The sequence below is a fragment of the Pelophylax lessonae genome, assembly GCF_965119305.1.
Source record: "Pelophylax lessonae genome assembly, chromosome: 4".
NCBI classification, from domain to species: Eukaryota; Metazoa; Chordata; class Amphibia; order Anura; family Ranidae; genus Pelophylax; species Pelophylax lessonae.
In genome coordinates this window covers 663,508,176-663,519,674 of record NC_138771.1, presented here as the reverse complement: position 1 = coordinate 663,519,674, position 11,499 = coordinate 663,508,176, and the positions used below count along the sequence as shown (strand labels likewise).

General features: G+C 43.5%; 1 protein-coding gene and 1 long non-coding RNA gene across 2 annotated transcripts in view; one reads left to right on the top strand and one right to left on the bottom strand.

Moving 5' to 3' along the window:
* Positions 1–5,238: 5,238 nt before the first annotated feature.
* The window catches only part of LOC309554196, a 1,064,551-nt gene continuing 1,058,290 nt past the window's right edge, over positions 5,239–11,499 (top strand). Inside the window, exon 1 of the long non-coding RNA XR_014225210.1 lies at positions 5,239–5,794. This is a non-coding gene — a long non-coding RNA (uncharacterized lncRNA). The remainder of the gene's footprint in view (positions 5,795–11,499) is intronic.
* Positions 6,449–11,499, bottom strand: part of LOC309554195 (C-type lectin domain family 10 member A-like) — a 1,138,017-nt gene continuing 1,132,966 nt past the window's right edge. Inside the window, exon 9 of the mRNA XM_082255830.1 lies at positions 6,449–6,677. Coding sequence (XP_082111956.1) covers positions 6,530–6,677 — 148 coding nt within the window. The 3' untranslated portion in view covers positions 6,449–6,529. The remainder of the gene's footprint in view (positions 6,678–11,499) is intronic.

Genomic DNA, 11,499 nt, shown 5'->3' with positions numbered 1-11,499 from the left:
AATGAAAGACATGCAAGAAAGCCTTTCATTGCATACAACTGTCATCTAATCTGCTGTGATTGGCCACAGCTAATCACATGGTACTGTTGGGCCGCGATTGGCCCTGTCTGTACCATGTGATAACTGTGACCAATCACAAGGTCATCCCAATAGTACACAATGAAAGACATGCAAGAAAGCCTTTCATTGCATACAACTGTCATGTGATCTGCTGTGATTGGCCACAGTGATCACATGGTACCGGCAGCGGGCTGCTACAGTGATTTGCAATCAACCTCAACATCTGTGTTTGACAGATCGTGCTGGAGTGTGGATCAAATCTGAAAGGACATCATATGACATCCTCCTAAGAATCATCTGGTGCTAATATATATATATATATATATATATATATATATATACACATACATAAAGTAGGTATATGGATGGGTGTCAGTGTGAAGGAGTCGGCTTTTCTAGACAGATTTCATTTGCATGCAGATCATCTTAGATAACACCCACATCTGATGATGACCTTTCATGATGGAATGCAATGAATGAAAGAGGTGGGCCAGGACAGGAAAGTGCTAGATGATTTTGGATGATCAAAGTTTATAAACAATGTTTCTTTGTATCTCTATCTCCTGTAGGATCAATGTTTATAAACAATGTTACTTTGTATCTCTCTATCTCCCGTCTGATCAATGTTTATAAACAATGTTACTTTGTATCTCTCTATCTCCCGTCTGATTAATGTTTATAAACAATGTTACTTTGTCTTGTAATTAATCACTTACATTGATCTCTGTTTCATTCCGCGTGGTGCCCCATGGATGGGACCACAGTGGCGGGGTCCTGATGATGGCAAACAGGGTCCATACCGTAATTTTGGCCCCCAATGGAGAACCCACCCTTCTGGTCAACAAACATCATCTAGGTATGACCAGACTCCTCAATGGAGGCAGGGGCCACCACAATATAGGCAGAACCAGCCATGGATCAATTCAGATTATGGCCGGGATGAATGTGGTGATTTTGAAGAAGGCCCCTATATTAGTGAGCAACGTCAAGGTGGTCAAAACTATAATATACCAACCAAAAATCTATTTTTTTCCTTTAAGGGATAGTGAGTGCCCTGAGGATGAGGAGCCTGTCATTTCCCAACCACTGCAACAACGAAGAGTTGTAGACACTGTGGCCCCTCCTCTTCCGGGCACACAACAATCAGGCCAGGGATATCCAGGTTGGGGTTTTCCCAGCGTAAATCAAGGTACCAAGAGGTTGGCAGAACAAAACGAGGCACTAGAGGAGGGAGAAGGATCCAACTCAAAAAAAGTAAGAATGTAGCAGGAGTTGGTATTTTCAACTTAAGTAAAGTTGCCCTGACTGAGTCCGAGAAACGGGTTTTAGACAAGGGTCTTAAATTTGCCCCCCCCCCTAGAACCCTAAATAAATTTGAAACGTACATGGATGCCCACAAATTTATTAGGAAAGTGAACATTAAGCGATACATTGCTAGCAATCCCATTAAAGAAAATCGTATTATGTCCTCCCAGTATCAACATTCTGGGCTTTCGAATGCTTCCTTATTCAACCCTCCAGGTTCCCTGGCCCCATCTATTAAGGTTTTTAGGGACGTTGTCCTTAGAGACCTTGAATCTATGAAGGTCCATAAATGCAAATTGAATAGGGACTCACAGGAAGGTTTGGATTCTCTTTGTAGGAATAAGGAATTAATAATTTGACCTGCGGATTAGGGTGGGGCTATTGTTGTTCTTGACAGGTGTGACTACCTGCGGGAAATGCATCGCATTCTTGGTGATAGCTCAACCTTTTCCGTTCTTCCGAAAGATCCGAAGGGCCCATATAAACGTGAATTGGAGAGCATTATTGATAGGGGGCATCAACTTAACATTCTTTATAAAAAGGAGATGTCCTTTCTTATACCAAAGTGCCCACGTACCCCTATCATATACTACTTACCAAAAATTCACAAGAGTCTGACTTCCCCCCCGGGTCGTCCCATAGTCAGTGGCATAGACTCTGTGACGTCCCGGGTGGGGAAGTATATTGACTTTTACTTGCAGCCCCTGGTACAGAGGATGCCATCCTATGTCCGGGACACCAGACAGGTAATCAATTTACTGTCTAATTCTATTCCTACTACTGGTATGTGGATGGTAACGGCAGACGTGTCGTCATTATACACGATTATCCCTCATGAGTTGGGTCTGGGTGCGGTCAATATGTTTTTAAACAGAGACTCGGGTTTACCCACCATACAAATTTAATTTATTATGAAATTATTAGAATTTGCGACCAAACACAATTATTTTTGGTTTGGTGGGCTTTTCTACAAACAGGACACGGGTGTCGCAATGGGCGCTAAGTACGCCCCATCCCTGGCCAATTTATTTATGGCCGAATGGGAGGAGGATGTCATCTATGGCCGCAACAGACCTCAGTTGGTGTTGTGGGCCAGGTATATAGATGACATCCTCCTCCTCTGGGATGGTGACAAATCGGACTTGGTCTGTTTTTTGGAATCCCTTAATGTTAATACTAGGGGTATCCACTTAAATTATGAAACGAGCCAAACTAAGATCACCTTTTTGGATTTGTCTATTTCAATACAAAATGATAAGTTTGTCACCATGACGCATTTTAAAGCCACTGATAGGAACTCCTATATACCAGTCGATAGTTGCCATCATGAGTCCTGGTTGAAGGCAGTCCCTAAGGGTCAATATATGCGCCTACGGCGTAATTGCTCGGATCATGGCGACTTTTTGACCCAGGCCCAGATTCTCACTGAGAGATTCTTGGAGAAGGGCTATGATCGCAACTCTTTCAGTGAGTCTCTGGAGTTAGTGAGTGGGATGGACAGGTCTAGTTTGTTGACACCCCGGATTCGAGAGGGAGGTGCTGATGGTACTGTTTGTCCATCTTTTATCACCACCTTCTCTAACCAACATATGGGTATCAAGAAGATAATCCAGCGGCATTGGCATATTCTACACAATGACCCTGTCTTGAAAAAAAAATCATGATAGAAAGACCACGGATCATCTTTAAGGGGACTCCAAATCTTCGTGATTTGGTTGCTCCAAATGTTATTGAGTTGCCCACAAGACAATCAACCTTTTTGGAGCAGCTTTTTGGAGCAGCTAAAGGGGTATTACACGTGCAATAGATGCCTTGAACTGTATTAGACAAAAAAACACCAAAGAATTTGTCTCCACCAGCAATGGTAAGACCTTTAAGATCAGTCCCTTTGTTTCCTGCACGAGTACTGGAGTTGTTTATCTGCTCCAGTGCCTGTGCGGGTTACAATATATAGGGCGGACTAAGCGCCCTTTAAATGTCCGTCTGAACGAGCATATTGCAAACATACGTAAAGGCTTAGTCAGACATTCGGTTTCTAAACATTTTTTGATTGCACATAATAAGGACCCCAGGAATGTGATGTTTCTGGGGATAGACAAATTTTCCCCTAATTGGAGGGGTGAACCTTTGGTACGAAGCATCTCCAGAATGGAGATGTCTTGGATCCATAGGGTTAGAATCTATACCCCGTATGGACTCAATGTTGACACTGATGTCAATGCATTCATTGACACAGCTTAAGGATATGTCAACACTATAGATTCCCAAGGACAGTGGTGTATCAACTCTTTTCGGGATTGATATGTTTGTGTAGTTAAAATGTTTTCTATTATATATATCTCCTTTGCTGAGTTTGCTCTTCCCTATATAGTCAAAATATAAGCGCATCTGGTATTATATTATATATATTGAATTTGTTTTAGATTTTTATTTAAATCTTTTTATTAGTAATAAGTATGGTTAATTTAAAATGTCAATGTTTTTAAGTATTATGATATATGTTGACATATGAGTATTGTGGCACTTGGGAGGTACTACTCCTTATGTGACCTATATATTTATATCTGATGGTACTTTCTAATTTAACATCTTACAGACACCTGAGTTTACCAGCAGGTGGCACTATAAGTTAGTCAGTTTTCATCATTAATTTAATTTGGTTTTTGGAATTAATTTTATGTTTGGGTGAACCGGCAATTAACTTTTATACAATTCCTCTATATTCAGGATGAGTTAAATAGTTGTCAATGTTATTTTGCCTGTTGTTAGGGCAATACTGTTGTTTTTACCTTCTTTAAGATGGCGGATTGATCCGCCCTGGATGGTCACATGGCGCACGAGTCCTTCTGTATATAAGCGGTGTCGTCAGCGCGCCGCCGTACCTTGAAAACGTCATATTAGACGAAACGTGCATCGGTCGCGGCGTGCTGACGTCACCTGCTTGTGTTGAGGACGGGCGGAAGAGCCGACCGGCCAGCGGCTCATTTAAACCCACGCTTTGATTCCTTTATGTTTGTAAGTTACTCTCCATTTTTATGAATAAATCTTTGTTGATTTTACACTATCGAGCGCTTTTTTGTCTTTCCATACTACCTTGTTGGGACTTGGAGCAATCGTTTAGCCATTCCGTTCACCCTGAAGACTACCTATGAGTTTTTTGGCTTGCACTATATCAACATTTGGTAAGAGGCAGTGTTGTCGGTGGTGGTTATTCTGACTCCTGGTGGTTTCTTTGGTATTTCCCTCCTTTGCCCTATTTGCCTTATTTACCTGACATCTGGTAAGCACTTGGGACATAAGGGTGTTGGTGACCTTTCACTCTTATCTATCACATGTTTGGTTGGCTATGGTGAAAGCGTGCACTTTGGGTGATTTCTATCAATGTTAACAGTATTATGCTATGGAAGACTTTCAATTTCTTTTACATGCAATTGATGCCTAACATTGAGACACCATATGAGTTGCTGATCTGAAGCTGTTGGATCCAATACACTCCTGTGACTTTTGGGCGAATTCTTTCCCTATATCTGGTAAGGAGACAATATATCTGGTGGCCTACTCTACCTTTGACTTTGGGATTCCGGATTTTGGATTGCTTCTGAAATTTGGACATTATCCTTAATTTATGTGGACATTCATCTGTGTTCGTTTATGGTCATATCATCAACTATTTTGTGTTTTTGACATTCTTTGTCACTACATCACAATTTAGCGCAACTTACTTATATGTTTTTTAAGTCTGCCGAATAGACCTGTCTCATATACATAAAAAACAGGGGTTTGGTTGGCAAGCATTTGCAAACGCATGTGTAAGCTGCAAGGCCACTACATGGCACCCTGTGTTACTTGGTCCTTTTGATGTTTCATACTATGGTGAGTTCTCATTGAAGGGGGAGGTGGTGGAACCCCGGTCCTATAGATGACAGTGATAAGGATGAGCTTTAGGCTGGGATTAGAGCGTGGTCATGAGATTTATGAGGTTATAGGATGGAGTGGGGGCTACTATGGTGGGTTCTCATTGAAGGGGAAGGTGGTGGAACCCAGTGCTATAGAGGACAGTGATAAGGATGAGCTTTAGGCTGGGATTAGAGCGTGTTCATGAGATTTATGAGGTTATAGGATGGAGTGGGGGCTACTATGGTGGGTTCTCATTGAAGTGGAAGGTGGTGGAACCCAGTGCTTTAGAGGACAGTGATAAGGATGAGCTTTAGGCTGGGATTAGAGCGTGGTCATCAGATTTATGAGGTTATGGGATGGAGTGGGGGCTACTATAATGAGTTCTCATTGAAGGGGGAGTTGGTGGAACCAGGTCCTATAGATGAAAGTGATAAGGATGGGCTTTAGGCTGGGATTAGAGCTTGGTCATCAACTTTATGAGGTTATGGGATGGAGTGGGGGCTACTATAGTGAGTTCTCATTGAAGGAGAAGGTGGTAGAACCATAGAGGTGGGGTGCTATACATAACAGTGATAAGGATGAGGTGGGGTATGTGGTAGTTTGGTAATAAATAAAAGAAGAGGAGAGCTGTGGAGGTTATGGTAGGGGTGGGTATGGGATCTGACCATAGGCGTGCGCACAGGGTGTGCCAGGTGTGCCTAGGCACACCCTAATCACCCCTTGTGGTGCAGATTCCCCCTGTTTAGACCCCTGATATTTCACCAAAGCTCCCTAACTGTGCTAACAAAAAAAAAAAAAAATTGTAAAAAAGAATAAAAATTAACAATAGAACTACAGACACTGATCTCTACCCTACTGGCACCATCAGAATATACACATGGATATGTGTTTGGGCTTTGGGGTGCACACCCTAATGCAATAAGCTGCGCCCACCTATGGATCTGACAATAAGGTTGGGGGAAAGAGGGGGACAGGGTATGGTAAAGGAGGTAAAGTTAGGAGCAAGGGCAAGTTAGGAGGGGCTAAGAGGGTAGATTGAGTTTCTTAGCTGATAACAGGTAGGAGTTCTCGCTATTTCTTCATTGTGGTAAAATTTTAGTCTTTCAATTGACAGTCTAAGATCCCCCCAATGTAAAGGAACTACAAGACCTAGCATATCCTGCAAAATTATTTTTGCAATAGCAGATTCCATATGGTTCTAGTATGATGGAGGAGGAGAAAAGGCAGACAGAGATAGCAAGTGTCCCCTGATGTTCATCAGTGCAGGTTAGAATATCTTCTTCTCACAGATGTACTGGAAGCTCTGGGAACAGTGATCATCATTCCAATTTGCTGCACTCCTTAACACAACGCAGTCCTCCCCTCCTCCGAGACCATGATCCTTCCAATCATCGGGCTGCATTACCTCCCAGAATCTGAAGGACAGGAGAGATGATAGTGATTAGATAAAGACGGATGAGGGTACAGGAGATGGAGAAGTCGGCTCATCTCTCCAGCCACAGATCACAGAAAGCATGGTGTTAATTATTTTTTCATCGGAGAATGTAACATTTACTAAAATTTCAACTGAAGTTCTGACAACAGGGCTGAGCTCTGCTAGCCTCTGCCCAGCACCGGTAACATTTTCTGGGTTTCAGTGACAGGAGATGGTGAACCTCTATCCCTACACACCAGTTCCAGAGACTGGGAATTTAATAATTTTTTCTGCTGAGCAACCTAGTGTGCCTACAGCAGAAGAGCACGCATCCAGGCATAGTTTGGAAATATAGAAGCACTGGTGCGCTGCTACAGCTGGCTGATGGGGTATTGCAAGGGATAAAATGTAGAAGTCTGACTGACTAAATAAGTCACATGACCAGTGACGCAACGTGTAGGAGGAGCCAGTGACATCAGTCTTGTCTGTTTACACTGCGATCAGTGTCGGGCAGCTGGGGAGCTGAAGCTACACACTGAACACAGGGATTTGGATTCCATGCTGTTTTTTACCTGTCAAAATGTGAATGTTTTGGATGAAGTATTTTAAATAATAAATGTTTTTTAAACATACTACACTATGAAATCATTTTGTTTGCCTGTACATAATTGTGGAGCATTCCCATTCTGATTAGAGGAGGATTCCAGGGAACTCCCTTAGGTGGATTGGTTTACTTTATACTTCGCATTACCATTGTGCTGCAGGTGAGCGCACATTGCACTCAAAGGTGGATAGCAGGTGGATGGATCTTCCACATTGAGCATTGAAGTTTTTAATTGAAGAAGCACCGCATGTTTAAAGTGATTCACGGATTTATCTTTCATTATTGGAAGAACATTTCACACTATTTTGATATTTATACCTTATGAGTGTATCAATTGTACATTATGCTTGGATTTATTTCACGGTGCACATTTGGCACTAATCTACAGTACTTGTTTATATTCGTATCACAATGATATTTTGGCTTTAGTTTTGATTTTGTATAATGATTGTAATATACAGTAATTACTAATTATATGTATTTAATTTAGAATAGCGCACCACCTTCACATTACTATTCATCCAGGCATAGTGCTGCTGACCTGCAGCAATCGGTGACCCTGGAGGATTTGTGCAAGGCCACCAACTTTTCGGTTTACTTCCCAGCGGAAAAGCTGGCATCAGGGCAGCACCCCACTGAGCTCTGCCCAGCACCAACAGCAGAATCTGTAGAGCTACAAGAAACTTCTCCAGCTAAAGCACTGGCAACTGGACAGAGGGTCTAAGATCTCTGCCCCACACCTGCAGCATTTCGGAGGCCAAGGGTGAGAAGGAGATGGTCACTTCCCAGCAACAGATCAGGATCAAGGGGGAGAAGGGAGAGGAGGTTGTCGTCCTCCCTCCCCAACAGTCATGCTAGAGTGGAGGAAACTGTCATCCCTCCCCAGCCAGGATCCATGCACCTGGGAGACAGTGACAGAAAAATGTCATCCCAGCAGCCAGATGAGGGAACAGGAGATAAAGAAGCCAGGTCATCTCCCCAACAGCAGCAACACAGTATGGGAGAGAAGGAGGAGGTCATTCTTTCCTACCCAGCAGCAGATTCACAGTCTGGGAGTGGAGGAAGCCGACCTCTCTCCCCAACAGTAAGCTGGAGTGGATGATGTGGCGTCCCCAGCTGAATCTCTGGTAACAGGGCAGAGCGCCGCTGGCCAGCAACAGACTGAGCCATGGAATGGTAAAGACCACCCAGCTGAAGCGCTTGTGGACGGACAGAGAGGCAATGACCTCTGTCCCACATCTACTGATGGTAACCATTCTATGTGGCCAAGAATGGAAATCAGGTTGACCACCTATGTGAGTTCAATCTGCCTGACTAATGCATGTCCAGATCAGGTGGAGGTCTGGGACCTTGTTAGTCAACTTTTGATGGGGGAGAAATGTGATAGATTCACTCGGGACAGAGGCTTTTGGATTGGACTGAAGGCTAGCCTCTTGCCTACTTACTAAGGGCCCTAGCTTTTAAGGAAACACTACTCTTTGTGAGGTGTATTCTGGGGGGACCCTTGGAGTGGTAATGTTACTTTGGATTCAAGTCCATGTCTCCACAGGACACACATACTCTGGAACTCTAGGCCTGGGGTCCATGTTTAGGGCCCTGCTGCACCATTACCAGTAAAGACTGGTCCACACAGTCAGACTCATAGCAGATGTAAATATCATTAGTTCAACCACCTGTCACCCACACACTGTTAATTGTGCAAATTAACACACTTGTTGCCTGCTGAAAAACTATTGGGGGATGTGTTTATACTTTTAATAGTGTGTATTGTACTTTCCTGACCTGAAATTAGATCCCTGATTGTTCAGGTGGCAAGTTATTTAATTAACTTAGTGTTTATACTGTCAATTATATTTCTGTATATAGTTGTGTTTGCATATAATAATGTGATCAGCCTCACCTGAGTGTGTAGTGTCATCCCAGTAGCCAGATGAGGTAACGGGAGATAAAGTAGCCTGCTCATCTCCCAGCAGCATCTACACAGTTTGGGAGAGAAGGAGGTCATCCCTTCTCCCCAGCAGCAGATCAGGATCTAGGGGTGTAAGGGAGAGGAGGTTGCTGTCCTTCCTCCCAAAAAGCAAAGTAGGGGCTCCGGGCAGAGCAGGAGTCCGGGAGTCTGGGGGATGGAGCAAACAGCCCATCACCCCAGAAACAGATCCACAGTCTGGGAGTGGAGGAAGCCGGACTCCCTCCCTCCCCACCAGTTAACCAGAGCAGATGCGCTAACAGGGCAGAGCACTTCTGGGGCCTCTGCCCTTAACTAACAAAAGATGGATTTCTTGTGATAGTGGATGGGACTACAGTCTCCACTTGTATACCCCAGGGATGCTGAGCAGTCGGCCCAATTCCCCAACAGCATGACGGAGTGAGCCCAGCCAGCCTGTATTCTTTCCAGCAGCTGAAAGCACTGCAGGGAGAAGGGCCAGTCTGCACTTCTCCCCAGCCGCCAGTATGTTCTACGAGAGAGGCAGAGTTTGCCTTGGTGAGTAATGCTTTGTTCAGCACAATTTGTTTGGGGTACTGTGTGGGTACAGGCATTGGGGGACTACAGACTAACTTCGAAGTCAACCCATCTGGGGTCTCCTCCTGTGTTAGTCCCTTGCCAAAAGGGGAGAGATGTGATGGGAGTCACTTTGGGCGGGGGGGGCCAGTTTACCTTAGAGAGGTTGGGAAACCCTGGTCTCAGCTCCCCAGGCCCCTCTTATGTCTAAATCACCCTGTGTCTATTAGAGGCACAGGGTGACTGAGAAAATGATGGACAACTACCTAATGGACACTGAGACTATTCCTGGTTTGTTTGATTCTGAACTATACATGCTCATTGAAAGAGCTGGTCAAATTGATCTCTGTTTCATGTACTCCAATGTAGGAGCCAGGCAGTCTGTTGCTGGTGGTCCTCTGCTATTATCTGTATATTCAGATGTTATGCGTTTTCTGCTCAACACTGGGAAAAATATAGCAGATGTTAATCTCATCAACTCACGCCACCTGTCTTTCACATTTTGTTAACTGTGCTAAATAACACACCTATTGTCTGCTAGCAAACTATTGTGGGATGTGTTTATACTTTTAATAATGTGTATTGTACTTTGTGAGCTCGATGCCAGAAAGTTTGACCTGGAATGAGATCTCTGATTATGCAGGTGGCTAGTAATTTAATTAACTTAGTGTTCATAGTAATAATTATATTTCTGTATACAGTTGCGTTTGCATATGATAATGTAATCAGCCTCACCTGAGTGTGTAGTGTATAAAAAGCATGTATTCTTGTTCAATAAAGAGTTCCGGTTTTGCAGCTAAACTAGTCCTGCCTAGTTCTTGGTTGCAATAGGCGGCTATAATATCTGATATCTATGTTCAGATGGTGGACGCGGTATATTGACAGAAGCGCTCAAGTGGAGTGTGGGATAGATTTTTCACAATCTAAACCCAATATCTAAACAAAAATGTGATATATTGCAGGTTACTGGTCCTTACTTGTGGTGACTTTGTTTGTTTTTTTTCAGGCTAAGTATATTTTCAGCATGTACTGAGAATACCTGTTTATCCTGATAGAAATCCAGTGTATTTGTATTTTCCTCTGCACTGAAATATTAATGTTATCAACCTTCCCAATTCTTCCCATAAATGTATAGCCCTGACTGGCATATGTGGAGTTCGTCCCCACATATCTTTCCGGGATTGGCTATATGAGGAGTACTCTCCTCCAGCTTCTTTCCTGATTGGCTTTCTGACTCGTTCCCTCCTCCAGGTACTTCCCTAATTGGCTCTGTGAGAAGTTATATTCTCCAGATTATTTCCTGATTGGCTATGTGAGGAGTTCTTTCCCTCACTTTTTTTCCTGTCACAGGGTAGATAGCATAGGCTTAGACTGGGGGTGGGAGCAGGTTTAGGATTAGTTACAAATTGACTGGACTTATACTGCAATTGTTCAAATATTATAAGGCCCTTAGGCCCCTTTCATATAAAGGGTCTGATCAGGTTCGCCTGTCAGTTATTCGGGCAGACTTTATTAGATGGTTCACCTTTTACTAAAGATATTCACCTTTCACTGATACCATTTGACAAACAGGAGGGAGCACATCAAGTACCTAGACCTGGAGAAGAGGCGGCACCCCAGTGGAAACTTTTATTGCAGTCAGTTCCTCTAAACCCCACACTGGTATGCTCTGCTCAGTAGGGCTGGTTCATAAGACTGACCTAAGGGGATTAAAAAGGA